Below are 16107 nucleotides of genomic sequence, written 5' to 3'. Positions count from 1 at the left end.
TGCAGTGGTTGCCTCTCATTTTAAATGGAAAGAGCACAGACAAAGCCTTATTTTCTTTATATGAAGAGATTACAAATGAGGACAATAGAAGCAATCAAAACCAACAAAAGAGTAATAATATGGAAGTGCTATATTAGTATATTATTATAGTGTTATATTTCAATTTCACAAAGAAACGTGCAGCATTTTATCCAAGCAATAATAAAAGGGCACATTTCATTTATAATTTGTCTTAAATCTCATTTTGTAAAAGAAAAAAAAATCGTGAATCGAATCGAATCGTGAAATCAAAATCGTGAATCAAATCGAATTGTGAGTTGAGCGAATCGTTACATCCCTAATAATTATCGGAGCTGTCCATTCAGTTCCCTGACTGAGTTCTGCACTCTTGCAAAAACTCTCATTATAATTAAAGACTTTTGACTACACTGCACAGTGAATTTTATATTTGTATCGTACCTATGCTTAGCTGAATATAATGAAAGCATTTGCGAGACTGAAGAACTCAATCAGTAAGCCAGCACTGAACAAAACTAAAGTATTTTGGGTGGATTTCCTCTGCGCCAGTGACTATTTTAAACAGCTTTGATTGGTCATATCTCAAACATTGTGAAAAACATGTTGTAAATAGAAACAGTTTATGCAATAGAAGCTGTGCAATGAAGTGTGAAAAGACTACTATGCAAGTAACATCCAATTTTAAGTTTTAACCACAGATGGCTATAGAGAGACTAAAGTTTCTTAGTTCTGAAGACTTCTCTATGATGTCATTTCCTGTTTTAGGATTTGATTTCTGCTTGTGGTTTCTCCACATTACTTTAATTTGGAAACAAAGGTTGACAAATATTAACAAGCAATGAATCATTGTAATCAAATTATTCAGCTTAATATTAAGTTTTATTTGTCCAATCAATAATATTAACAGATTATTGTGGCAATTTTTATTTTTTTTAGGAATTGAACTTTTTTTTTTTTCCCATGAACTTTGATTCATCACAGAAGAGCTGTATTCACATCATTGTATATAAGAACTGTATTTATTACTTGATCAGAAAGTCATGGCAGCTTCTGGTTTTACACGACTTTAACACATCAAAATATGTTGAGCAATTTCAACTTTTTTATAAGTTATATGAGATTCAACTGGATTTTTCAAGTCAGTTTAATATAATTTGTTGAAAATGGCTTATACAACCAAGTTTATACTTAAACATTTGCGGCAGCAAATGAATGTAAGTTTTTAAGTTGAAATAGGTTTCTTTTTTACTGTGATATGAGCATCGTGTCATTGAGCTAGAAGAGAAAGATGGATAAATACATAATTTTGTCAACTTTTAGGAGTAAACTAGCATATAAATGCTTTAAAACTAATAGAAGTAGATTAAAAGCTACAGTACAATCTTCAACTGTGAATTCATGGGGTTTTCAAATCAAATGACAGCTGGGGATTACAAGGTTTCATATTCAATATACATCCAGCCTTCCATTAATAAAGTAACACATGTCAAATAAATAAATAAATCTGTATGGGCATGAATCATCAAATGGTTTCATGCATAGTTATTGTTCAAGTGAAATTAAGTCTTGCATGTACCATCAGCATTCATGAATGCCAGCACAAAAGAATGTCATGTCTTCACAAAGATGATAGGCATCTGGCTCTCGACCAAAATGCACTCAGCAACAAGAGAAAATATTCACCAGACATAAACACAAGGAGAACTGAAATGCTCACAACCTGTGAAAGAAAAGACACTGAGAGTGTGGAGAGATGAGTTGTAGAAGAAGATGATGGAATTGCTGGGAGGCTGGGATGAGGGAGGCTTTTGGATAATACCGCTCTAGAGATCCAGCTGAGGACTAGATGAAAAGATTCTCAACGGCGCTAAGAATCAACTCCTTTTTCCAGTTGTGTGCATTTCATTACAGATCATCATGCAGTTTCATTGAACTCATTGTGTATAGTTTTAAAAGGCTTAAAAGCAGTTTTAAATGCTCAACATTTTATGTACACCTTTGTTTCTGATATATGAGACTGAAAAAGGACTATTATTAAAGGACTATTAGCCAATATAATAAATGTTGATCATATACTGCCTTATATATACTTATATTATACAGTGGGATTTGTATTGTTTTGACAGCAGAACTACTGCTGATATGACCAAAACCTGCTGTTCTCAGAATGATTTGAGATGTAACGCTTCATTGGAAGCAATAACATCTGACCGTCTGTACAGAGAGTTCACATGGTCAGTGTCATAAATGTGCTCTTTGATCAAAAAACATTTTTGATTTAATCTTCATTTTACAGTTATTTCCTTTACATTTTTTTCTAAATCTTAAAACCACCTGTTGATTGACAGGTTTTGGTTCCCAAATTTTTAATGTGGTCCCAGACCTTACCACCCATTGTATATTCGTATACATTAAACTTGGCAACTGCTAAAATAAAATAATTACAAGTATTTTTATTTTCTTTATTTCATTTCATGTAACAAAAATTGTTTTATGGTTCTACTTTTAAAAAAATGTTACCAAAGCAATTTTTAAATACTATTAGTCAATATTATATGTGTTAATCATATACCGCCCTATATACTGTATATATACCTATACAATACTTATACAGTGGGGTCTGTATTTTTCTAATGCATTGCATTTTTTCATAATAAATTATATCATCAGCATAACATTTTGAGTGAACGGTTGGAAAATTATCATGAATATGTATGTCCTTATTTATTAATTATATTCTGCCATTTTGCACATTATGCTATTCTAAATTAAATTACGCACTATTTGTACTACATCTTCTGCATTACAGCGGTCATTTGTGCTGTCATTTGTAGCTCATTTTTCAATTTACCATAATTTACTTATAGGCTATGCAATGCTGTATTACTACTCACACCTCTGGTTAGACTTGCTCTTCACAAGCACAGTTGAAACTAATATAATAAAATATGTATGATGCAGAAAAATTATATATTTTTACATTAATATGCTCTCTGCGAAAAACACTGCGCATGAACTGTAATCTGCATTTGAATGTGCACTTTTTCTCCCTTTCAAAGTTGATAAACAGAATCAACAGGTGGAAGCACCAGACTGGCTATCTGCCAATATTCACCATACATCACATCAGTGCAGTAATGAAGGCTTGGACGGAGACAGGTTTGATGGATGGTTATGATTATACACGTACCACAGAACTCAAGGTGTCCTACCAAGGTGACCATGATCACTTGCATAAAGTCAGCACAGCACAAAGGCAATGACTCATGTGTCATTACAAGTTTGCATATGCATAATTGCATCAGTAATAACGCAAATCATCAGCATCAATTTGACGGACAGCTTCTTAACAACACTGATCAGATTTAAGTGGCACCTACTGTGGGCTCTTTGGGTAGAAAGGCAGGGTGACGTGATTGAGGTCTTGAATATCAAAGGCTGTGGGTTCGGCTGAGATCGCCTGTCTCTTAGTCCTCTGCTGCTCTTGAAGGACACTCTTCTGCTTGTGGACTTGTTGAGTTGCCGGTCTTATAACGGATCGGTATTTGTCTAACTCAGTCTGAAGCTTCTGGATGAGTTCGTCTTTCTGGTCCAGCTCCAACTCCAGTTCATCAATCAGCGCGTCTCTCTGTCTCAGTTCTTCAATCTTCTCCTGTAACGCGTACTGGAGATCGCGTAAAGTGCCCATTTCTCCCCACAGTTAACGATCCGGAGTCGTTTCCAACTTGGCGAACGGTCAGTTTTCGGTCATGAAATTCAAACAAACCGCTTTGGGTCGTGTTTTCCGTGGTAATGTCGCCAAAAAATGTGGCGCGCCGATCCACCGGCGTGCTATCGGGTCACTTATACCGGAGGAATGAGCGGGGAAACACCCACGGCGCCTGCAAACATCACATTCGGGAGACGAAGAAGTTTCACAGGGCATTCATTTCTTGTCCAAATACGTCAGTCGCAAGCTGTCGAGCGCGTGAGAGCAGCACGCTCGTGGCTCCCCGATGAGCCAATGAGGAAAGACTCAAGCGAACACCTGTAACAGCCGCTGAGCCTTCAAGTGCGCTACCTTCCACAAACACACGAGCGCATTCAAACAATAACAGTTCCATGAATTTAATCTAAAAGAAACTTTTCCCTATTAAAATACAAATCATCTTCTAAAATGTGCACATCAGCCATGCATCAATAAATATGCACGCAGAAAATACCTCAAAGAAAATATTCCACGCTTTCATTTTGTTGTTTTCTCATTGACAACTAACTAGTTTTGTGACCTATACCCGCAACTGAACTTGCTTTTTACCCTTTTAAGACGTAAAAATACTTCTCATCGTTTAACTTTAATTACAGTAAATTCTTTCAATTCTGCTCTAATTTTATGAGTTTAAGCTTGTTAGTTATTATTAAATTAATTCAATGCTGAGACAGAATCATTGCCTTTTAAGAAGCAAAATCTACAGTTAGACTGTTATGAAACACAAAATATTGCATATGACCAAAATGTCATTTTCAGATGTTGAGGTAACTGGTGAAGGTGACATAAAATATTTATTTATTTATTTGCTAATTTATTTATTAATTTTTGGTAGTTAAGAAATCCTAATGAATTTATTTATTTATTTATTTTTATTTATACAGTAACGCTCAAAGGAATGGTTCACCCCCAAATTATTGGATGGTCTGGGGATGAGTAAATCATCAGGAAATTATCATTTTGGGGTGAACTATTCCTTTAAATACAACACTAATGAAGTTCAAGGATTCTGTAGTATATGTTTACACAACCAACTGCAGTTATGCTTCTATACTTAGCACAGAACAAGCTGTATGTCCAGATGATTCTCTGGAGTTCTAACACATGTTTCTTCTTCATAGTCCCTAACATCATCTGGATCCTTCCCATTAACACATGACCACCTGGTGTTCCATTTCACCTCATTAACTGCCCAAACTGTCGAGTGCTAAAAATGTTACTCTGAGAATTAAATTGTTACACTCGTATGCCCTCTGTAGACTTCTTGTGCTGTAACACATCAATAAGCATGTTAGATTGAAACCTATGGAATCCTGAACAATATCATTTCAAAACAGGGTTATTACAGTTAACGAAAACTTAAATCTTAAAATATGTATATGAAAATATATTTAAAAAAAATAAAATAAATACTATCTAAAAATATATACAAGCTACTTTATTTAAACTATTAGCCTATATTTAAAAACAAACATATTTTATTTCAGCTAGCCAAGCAACATTTCTCTCTTCTTTTTTTTTTGTTTAAGTTGAAGTATTAAAATAACTAAAACTAAATGAAATAAAACTAAAAACTTAATTTAAAAAAACACTATAAAAATGACAAGAACACATATAATAAAATAATTAAATAAATAAAATTATTATTTTATTTATTTATCTATTAATAGAATCTATTTATCTATTTAATAGAAAATTATTCTATTAAATAGAATAAAATTATTAAAACTTTTAAATTAAAAGGAAAAAATGAAATACAAAAAGAAAATTTGATTCAAAACAAAAACTAAAATATTAATAAAAAGTGTAATACTATATCAATGATACTAAATGCTTAAAAATTCCAGAGGAAAGGTAATGGCAAGAACACACAATTAAAAAAAAAAAACAGGATTAAAAGCGCCCTCTAGTGGAGAAAACATACCCATACACTGTATATGTTTACAATCATGTTTGCAAATTGTTCTATGTTTTATGTCTTGTACAGTATTTGTCACTGCTCTGTATAATTTGCTCTGTCTACAACTTGTTTTATGTACCATTCTGTTTAGTGTTTTGTCTGGCAGAAAGAATCTTAAGACTCAATACAAGACGTTAATAAAGGTGTTAATAAATGTCCTGAATTTTGAAACCCACAATGTAGCACACAAACCTCTCAAGGAACATTATTCAGTATCTAGTCTATGCCTTCGTTTTCACTGATTTCCATGAGCACTGGCCCAAAATGAACGTGAATCCCATTTATCAGGCCTAACAGAAAAGACCAATTAAGCCCGATTGATGAGGCTCTGTCCTTCTTGCAAACCATTTACAAGAACTGGAGACCAGACACAGATCAAAGTGTCTGCGCCAATGTGGACGTGAGAGATGTGATGCTAATGTGGAAGGCCTGAGTCTGGATCTGCAGTACAAGCCGCCGTTAACCCTGCAGCCTTTTATCAGCACAGGAAAGATAACACACTTTCCATTCTCAAGTGCTTTTCAAGCAGCTTGTTGATTATATAAGGAGTTCTACATGAGAACACACAGGATCAGAGACGAGGGCGGGCGAATACACAGTGTATAATGTTCCTGTGGCTCAGTGGTAGAGTATTGTGTTAGCAGCACAAAAGGTTGTAGGTTCGATTCCCAGGGAACACACATACTGGTGAAAAATGTATAGGTCGTGGGTTCAATTCCCAGGAAACACACATACTGGTGAAAAATGTATAGCCTGAATGCACTGTAAGTCACTTTTGATAAAAGTGTCTGCTAAATGCATAAATTATTATGATTAAATTATTATAAAATAACAAAATAATTAACAAATGTTAAATATATAATTTATAGTTTAATTTCTGTGATGCAAAGCTGAATTTTCACCATCATTACTCCAGTCTTCAGTTTCACATGATCCTTCAGAAATGTTCGTTCAGATCATTTGGTGCGCAAGAAACATTTCTTATTCTTATCAATGTTGAAAAATTTTCTGCTGCTGAATATTTTTGTGGAAACTGTGATTCACTTAAAAGTTTGGAGTAAGTAAGGGAACGAAAGAAAGAAAGAAAGAAAAAACTACATTTTATTCAGCAAAAATGCATTCATTTTATCAAAACAGTGAAGACATTTATAATGTTACAAAAATATATATATTTCAAAAGCTGTTTAATTCAACTTTCTTTTCAATGAAAGAATCATTAAAGGCTTCATTTAAACCTCAATTAAATGTATTAACTATGCCTTTTTTCTACAATAAAAAAATACTACTAAATGAATAGCTTATATGAAAGGCTATCGTTGTGTCGGTGGCCTAGAAAAAGCTTTTCTATCCTACATGGGGCTGTTCCCCGCCATGCTGAGATCACATGACACAGACAAATACTCACTCAATTACTCTCTGTCACTTTTAATTGTTGAATAAATTATTTACACAGTCATAAATATGCTTGTAAGTAAGCAGGGCATTACAATGGCATCATTAACCAAAAATCTTTTCCATCCACACTTCATGATAGGTCTTAGTATAGAGCCCACTGTCATATCATATCATTGCATTAAATTCCTCAGTTTTAATATCAACCCTTTGTGGGATGATGATATTTTGCTGACATCTAGTGGCTACTAACAGGAAGCTATTTCAGTTTTTAGGTGGTTTAAGGACAGCCAATAGATGAAAAGAACTGGCAAAACTGCTTATTGTGATCCAAAACGGCATTTTTCAATTTATTAAATTCAAAAGCGAAATGAAAATGTAGCATTGATCTCAACCATATTCAGAAAGCTACAGCTCCCGCTGACCCTTGCAGAGGTTAATAAAGATACTCATTTACAGAAATGGGGTTTCCTTATTCCCGCTAAATGCGGGACATTCCACATTTTTCCAGGAAAAGTCGAAAGTTACAATATATGAATCCTAAATATAGGAGTGAATATCTGTGACATTAAATATTTAACAGCCAGCATTAAATATTCAACAAGGTTAGGGCTTTTGGACACTGCGCAACACTGTGAAAGAGAGCTTTTATGTCTGAGAGCATTAGACCAGATGTGGACTTCTACTGTATGTGAATGCATTATTGTAGGCATCGTTGAACCAACATTTATAAATGATAATGTCAGCTAATTATGATGCATGCATATAGTTTGATTCAATATTACACACACTTTAATAAAGAGTATCTCATTCTATTACAATTTAGAGACAAAACTGGTGAAAGTAAAAATAGAAGCATTTTAAATCTATTTATTACACTAATTGACCACCTTTTTTCTAAGACCATGTGTGCTGCACTCATTTAGTGAGTATAGTTGCTCTAAACTACAGTACATTTTTGTCAGTACTAAAACTTGGGGTAAAAATAGAAGCATTTTAAATCTATTTATTACACTAATTGACCAAGTAATATATACCAAGAAATATATACCAAGTAAATGACTAAAGCTTCTAAGAGCTGGTTTCTGCAATGAAACACAATGGTGACACACGATACCCATCTGTATATTAGTCAAGCAAATTCAGAAACTTTACTATCCTTTGCACAAATCAAAAGGTTGAAATCATTTGTATAGTATAGTATAGTATAGTATAGTATAGTATAGTATAGTATAGTATAGTATAAACCTGTTAGGCTTAACTGTGTTCATATTGTAAATATGTGAAAAAAAAATGGTGTAAAAACATCACAAAGTGTAAAAAAAAAGTGTTAAAAAATTAACCGATTGAAAGTTAGAATGTTTTGCAGTCCAGATTTAGGCCAGTATAGTATAGTATAGTATAGTATAGTAGTGTTATACAATTTGATAATACAATCTTGTATATACATTCGTAGCATATTATTGTACATATTTAATTTTTCATAGTATAGTATAGTATAGTATAATATAGTATATTATAGTATAGTAGTATAATTAGCCGTATAGTATAGTATAGTATAGTATAAACCTGTTAGGCTTAACTGTGTTCACATTGTAAAAATGTGAAAAAAAATATTGTGTAAAAACATCACAAAGTGTAAAAAAAAAGTGTAAAAAAAATTACCAGATTGAAAGTTAGAATTTTTTGCAGTCCAGATTTAGGCCAGTATAGTATAGTATAGTACTATGTATAGTGTAGTATAGTAGTGTTTTACAATTTGATAATACAATCTTGTATATACATTCGTAGCATATTATTGTACATATTTAATTTTTCATAGTATAGTATAGTATAGTATAATATAGTATATTATAGTATAGTAGTATAATTAGCCGTATAGTATAGTATAGTATAGTATAGTATAGTAGTGTTCTACAATGTTATAATACAATTTTGCATATACCTGTATAGTATAGTATAGTATAGTATAGTATAAACCTGTTAGGCTTAACTGTGTTCACATTGTAAAAATGTGAAGAAGAAAAAAAAATTGTGTAAAAACATCACAAAGTGTAAAAAAAAAAGTGTTAAAAAAATTAACCGATTGAAAGTTAGAATGTTTTGCAGTCCAGATTTAGGCCAGTATAGTATAGTATAGTATAGTATAGTAGTGTTATACAATTTGATAATACAATCTTGTATATACATTTGTAGCATATTATTGTACATATTTAATTTTGCATAGTATAGTATAGTATAGTATAGTAGTGTTATACAATTTGATAATACAATCTTGTATATACATTTGTAGCATATTATTGTACATATTTAATTTTGCATAGTATAGTATAGTATAGTATAGTATAAACCTGTTAGGCTTAACTGTGTTCACATTGTAAAAATGTGAAAAAAAATATTGTAAAAAAAAAAGTGTTAAAAAAATTAACCGATTGAAAGTTAGAATGTTTTGCAGTCCAGATTTAGGCCAGTATAGTATAGTATAGTATAGTATAGTAGTGTTATACAATTTGATAATACAATCTTGTATATACATTTGTAGCATATTATTGTACATATTTAATTTTGCACAGTATAGTATAGTACAGTATAGTATAGTATAGTATAGCATAGCATAGCATAGCATAGTATAGTATAGTAGTATAATTAGCCGTATAGTATAGTATAATAGTGTTCTACAATGTTATAATACAATTTTGCATATACCTTTGTAGCATAGTATTGTGTATATTTAGTTTCGCGTAGTATAGTATAGTAGTATAATTTGTCATATAGTATAGTATAGTATAGTATAGTATAGTTAAATACATTGACATTGATACAGTGCAATTACACATGTAATTGCTATTTAACTATGTACTTTTGTGTTAATGGTTAGTTTATGGTTAGTCACTTGTAATTATGCATAATTTTCTGTTATTTCTATAGTAAATACATATAACATGGTAACTACAGCACCTTAATATAAAGTGTTACCATGTACTCTTGTATAGTGCAGTAGTATAGTCACACCGCCGGGTAACAGAGACTCGATTCGGACATAAACCATCCACAGCCTGGTTTTGACACCAATGCAAAGAATACACGTCTATAGATAGTAAATGAAGGGCTCTTACCTGTCCGACTTGGGGTGTTTGCGCAAAGCTTCGCTCTGTAAGTCCTGGAAGGACCTGAAGGTCTGCGGTTCCGCGGAGATGCCCTGCGCGCGCCTGGTTCGGGGTCCGGGTCCAATAGCGCTCGGCAGCACTGACTGACATTTGTGCAGCTTTCTCTTCAGTTCATTCACCTCCTGCTCCTTCGCCAACAGCAGCCTCTCCATTTCCTTTATCCGCTTCTCTTTTATCAGCAGCATCTTGGCAAATTCTTCGTCTAATTCGCTCATGTTAGAAGTTTGAACCGAAGAAACTCCCGCTGAATGACGTTCTTCCAACTCTATAGTGAAGATTTACTTCAGCACAGATCAACTGCGCTCCATGCGCTCCCTTCCTGCAGACTAGGACGATTGTTTCATTGAGAAACCAATTAGATGTCCCTCTCCCTCCTTCCCCAGAGAGATCTGGTCACTCCGCTTCTGTCTACCACGCGTTGGAGCCTCAGATAGAATCAATTATCATATCATATCATATCATATGATTGGTGACGTGCTTTAGTGTGTACGCAGCGTTCAATACAATAATGTATGCAAGCTAGACAATGCCTTCTTTAAAAACAGTCAAATGTATTTATTTATTTATTTTATTGATTGATTGATTGATTTATTTATTTATACATACATTTTCTAAAGAAAATAATTGTGTTTATTATTAGTTTGTTTGGTTGTGTATTTAAAAATAAATAAATTGTGAAATGTATTGATTTGTTTGGTTGTTGTTTGATACTGCAAAATAAATAACAGTATATTTATTTCTTTAAAAAAATTAATTGTATTGTAAGGTGTTAGTTTGGTTGTTGCTTGTTACTAAAATGTTTGTTTGTTTGTTTGTTCATTCATTCATTTATTAAAAATAGATAATAAATGTATTGAAATTTATTTGTTTGGTTGTTGTTTGCTACGGAAATATAAATAATATTCTATTTATTGATTGATTGATTTAAAAATAAATAAATTGTGAAATGTATTTGTTTGGTTGCTATTTGTTACTGCATCATAAAAGCCTATTTATTTGATTTAAAAAAAAATAATTATTATTTGTAATGAAATGTGTTAGTTTGGTTGTTGTTTGTTACTCAAATATTTATTTAAAAATAAATAATAAATTGTATTGAAATATATTAGGTTGGTTGTTGTTTGTTACTGACATTTATTTATTTATTTATTTGTTTGTTTATTTGTTTGTTTGTTTATTTTTAGGATTGTGAGTTACTTTTAGCCTCTGCGTTCTAGCAATTTATTAAGGAGTTACATTACATTACTTTCTTATTCTGGCTTCTTCAGGTCTTCCCATATACAGTAGTTATGCAACCATGTAACCAGAGTCACCGCTGACGCTAAATTCTTGATATTCTTGGTAAGGACAAGAAAAAAATGTTGCTCTCAATTTGTTCTTTTCTTATTTTACTTTATCTGGTGGCCTATAAAACAATCTTTTTGCATTCAGCGAAAGATGTTATTTCCAGTCTCTGAATGGAAACATTTCGGATATCATATTATGCATATTGTGGCCTTAGCTCAGTACCCAGTCATCCAAGAAAAGCTCAAGTTAATCTTTACAGACCCACTGATGTGAAGTATGGAAAAAGCTCTTGCTGTTTGACCCTATAGACTAAGACTTCAGTGCACAACAACTATGTTACTGGGTCAGTTTTCCACTTTTACTTTATTAGTTCATTCTCAGCTAAGTTCTATCAAAAGCAATGTAGCCTGTTTTGTTTGTTTAGTTATTAGTCTTCTCCGTCTGACTGATCAGGTCACCTTGACTTCTGTTCTCTCTGCTCTGTTTATGTCACATAAGGGAAAACCTGCTGTGATTCACAAAATTTGAGCATGGTTGGTTATCTCATCCCAATGAGGCAATGCCATCCGCAGCTCTCTAGGGGAAGGAGTATCAGTTTTCAGACAGACATTCAATGGTCTGACAGTCAATGGTCTTCCTGTAATGCATACGATTTCTCTCATAGAAACTGTAGAGCGTTCCTAAGTGAAGACAGGATGTTGCAAAATCAATAATGTTTATGTCATCATGCGCCTCTACAGCGGGATTTATCTAAATGGAGGGAGGAGGAGACTCTGCCTGAGCTGATGTTGCTGAGAGACTGTGATGGGAAAGGAGGGGGCCGGGACTCTTAACTACAGATTTACTCAATATGAATGCAGAAGAGCACTTAAAGGGATAGCTCACACAAAAAATTCATTTCTGCACCCTTATATCCATTCAAATAGTCCATACATACAAAATGATTACATCATTACATCACTTGCTCACCGATGGATCCTCTGCATTGAATGGGTGCCGTCAGAATTAGAGTCCAAACAGCTCATAAAAACATCACAATAATCCACAAGTAATCCACATGACTTCAGTCCATCAATTAACATCTTGTATGTAAAAATCAACAAATCAACAAATCCATTAATAAAGCATTTTAAGTTTAAACCGTATCTTCAAAACATTAGTCCATAATCAATAGTAATGCTTCCTTCAGTGAAAAAGTCACCTTTCACATTTGTTTAGAACTGCTTTGGACTGTTTTTGCTTGTAAACTGTGCTTGATCTGTGCATATTTCTCTCCTGATTCAGGTGGAAACAATTTTTTCACAGAAAAAAAAGCAATATTATGGATAGAGGACTTGTATTTTAGCTGGGGGGATAAAACGGTTTGAAGTTAAAACGTCTTAATGATGGATTTGTTTCTTAAAAGCATGCAGAGTTTTGTTTCCCAAGACATTAATTGATGGACTGGAGTGGTGTGAATTACTTGTGGATCACTGTGATGTTTTCATCAGCTGTTTGGACTTTCACTCTGACGGCACCCATTCACTGCAGATGATCCATTGGTGAGCAAGTGAGGGAATGCTACATTTCTCCAAATTTTTTTTCAGATGAAGAAACAAACTCATCTATATCTTGGATGGCCGGAGGATGAGTACATTTTCAAAAATATATATATATATTTTTTGGGGACTATGGAACCATAAGTTATAAATACTAACTTTGTTTTGGCCAACAAAAACACATCATCCATGCTGCACTCTATTTGTATAGACAGTCCATTATGGGTTTTCTGTCCTCTTTGGAGCTTGACAGGCATGTGTGAAATGTTGAATGGATGAAAACTGCATGAAGATTATTCAAATATTCTCCCCATGATTTGAGAATGAGTAAACAATGACAGAATTTGAACTATTCCTTTGCGCCCCAGAGAGAGTTACGGAAAGAACTACTGCTGAAAGTCACCATGATGTGGGCATTGTTTGTTATTTTGCAGCTTTTCAATGGGACTTCAATGACAGGGATTTATTTTTAGGTCAGCACCCTCACTCTGATCCCCTGTGGTGGAACAGATTACTTCCATGGCTGTTATAATTGCCAGGGGATGAATCTTGTCTTTTCAACACCTCTCTCATCCGCTGAAGCCGCAGTGCTCGGATCTCACTCCTGCCAGGATGTGACTCTCAAGTGCCCTCATACAAATTCCCGGAGACTGGACCCAGCTGAAAGACCTCACAGAAGATGATGCCTCTTTTCTACAGCTGCAAATACTGTTTTTTATATCAAAGTGCCATTTCTCTGTTTTATTTTATTATTTTATTTTATTTTATTTTCATTTAATTTAATTTAATTTTTTATTTTTTTTATTTTATTCCTGTGGTGCAAAGCTGAATTTTCAGCATCATTACTCCAGTCTTCAGTGTCACATGTTCCTTCAAAAATTATTCTAATATGCTGATTTGGTGCTCAATTATTAATAATGGTTTTTATTATTATCATTGTTGAATACTGTTTATGCTGCTTCATATATTTGGGGGGAACTGTGATACATGTTTTTTTTTTCAGGATTCTTTGATAAGATCATCAATGTATTGCATCGTTGCTGAATAAAAGTATTAATTTGTTTCTTTTTTTCTTTCTTTTTTTTATAATAATAAGCAGCCAATCGGCATATTAAAATGATTTCTGAAGGATCATGTAACACTGAAGACTGAAGTAATGATGCAGATGTATATATACAATATAAATATATAGAAAACAAACAGGTATTTTAAATTTTAATAATATTTCACAATATTACTGTTTTTATCAAATAAATTCAGCTTTGTTGAATATAAGAGACTTATTTCAAAAACATTAAAAACTTTTGACCAGTAGTACTTTCTAAGGCGTGTGTGTGAGAGTGAGTGTGTGTCTGGATGCTGTGCCAATATTGTATGCAAAACAATCACGCCAATAAATCTGAAATTCAAATGTAATTTTTCGCCTCACAGAGCTAAGAACAAATGGTTTGACAGCAGATGGTAATTCTTATCTTAACCCAGCATATGTGTACTTCCACCTCCCAAACTCAGCCCTCAGGCTGCAGAGATATTCAAATTAAACAGAGGTCCTTCAGTGTCTGTCTCAGCCCCCATCGCCATATCCATAACCATGGAGCGAGTGTACGGATGAAAAGGTCAGGGCACTTGTATCATACTGGTTTCGACAAAGCAATAAGAAACTGTCAGGAGAGATAAGCATCTGCATGATGCACCAGAGAAATGGGGAGAACCTTTTGAGGTATAATATATCATGATACAATGAATGGTACATATAATAAAACATTGTGAATCCGAGCTGGAACAATTTTGGATGGTGATGACATAGTGATTATTAGACACATGACCAGTGAGCAGCCTGGGGGGACTTTTACAGTCTTAAAGGGATAGTTCACCCCAAAATTTAGTTTCTGTCACCATTACTCACCCTCATGTCATTCAAACCTGTATGAGGGTTTGTTTGGTTTTTTTGAAAGACCAATGAATATATTTTGAAAATTCTCTACACTGTTGGACCTCCTTGACTTTCATTGCAAGTCAAGTCAAGTCTAATAACATTTTAGAACTTTATTCAGTTCAGTTGAATAACAGCGTCAATGTTGAAAAGTTCATCAATTATGAAACAAATTCAACGGAGCTACAAGCAGCTCTACAGAAAGCATTATTATTCAGATCAATTCAGTTCAATGTTAATTCAATTTATTATTAATAATAGCGTTGATGTTGCAAATTCAGAGTAGAAAAAAAGTCATTTCCCAGCTCAATTCAGTAGAAATGTGTTCTCATCCGATAGTGTCAGTGCAGCTGAATCAATAAAATTCATCTGAACTGCATGCACAGTTAAACACTGTAGGTTTTTTATTCTTTTTATTTGCATAGACCCTAGTCAGGTTAGACGTCATTAAGGATGTCACAATATCAGATTTTCACTACATAATTATTGTGGCCAAAAGAATTTATCATAACATATGATAATATATTGTGATAATATATTGTGTGTGTGTGTGTGTGTGTGTGTATATATATATATATATATATATATATATATATATTTGGCCCATGAATCACACCATTGCATACACATAGCAGAGACTAAAATGCTAACCGTTTTAAACTAACTTGCGTTATAGTGTCAATCAAGAAATTATTTTATTTTATGGTATTTTATACATTGATAAAGGCTATATCAATTAGCATTGCATTATAAATATACATTATTCTTATGAAAAATACCCAAGATGGCTTGAAGAACACAGATAATCCATACTGTCACAATGATGTGTTAATTGTCTTCAAATTTCATCAGTCAAAACATTTGTTTTTGCATTTTATTCAGCTTCAGCATATGTCCATATAAGGGATTTCCTGGAAAGGCATTTATTTAATTACTTCTGCGAGTCCTCCAGCGTCAAGTATGAATGAAACGTAAATTGCATGTGAGAGTTTAATTATTGCGTTAGCCTATGTATATTGCAACACCCCTAATTAACACGATAATGTTATTAAATGTTTAAATAT

General features: G+C 33.2%; 1 protein-coding gene across 1 annotated transcript in view; it reads right to left on the bottom strand.

Annotated features, from left to right (window-relative positions):
• LOC107739762 (cGMP-dependent protein kinase 1-like) overlaps positions 1-3980 on the bottom strand; it is a 142057-nt gene extending 138077 nt beyond the window's left edge. Inside the window, exon 1 of the mRNA XM_016551969.1 lies at positions 3399-3980. Coding sequence (XP_016407455.1) covers positions 3399-3706 — 308 coding nt within the window. The 5' untranslated portion in view covers positions 3707-3980. The remainder of the gene's footprint in view (positions 1-3398) is intronic.
• Positions 3981-16107: the final 12127 nt, after the last annotated feature.

Source organism: Sinocyclocheilus rhinocerous, unplaced genomic scaffold (genome assembly GCF_001515625.1).
Source record: "Sinocyclocheilus rhinocerous isolate Xijiao unplaced genomic scaffold, SAMN03320098_v1.1 scaffold2994, whole genome shotgun sequence".
Lineage (NCBI taxonomy): Eukaryota > Metazoa > Chordata > Actinopteri > Cypriniformes > Cyprinidae > Sinocyclocheilus > Sinocyclocheilus rhinocerous.
This window is presented reverse-complemented; position numbering and strand designations above follow the sequence as displayed.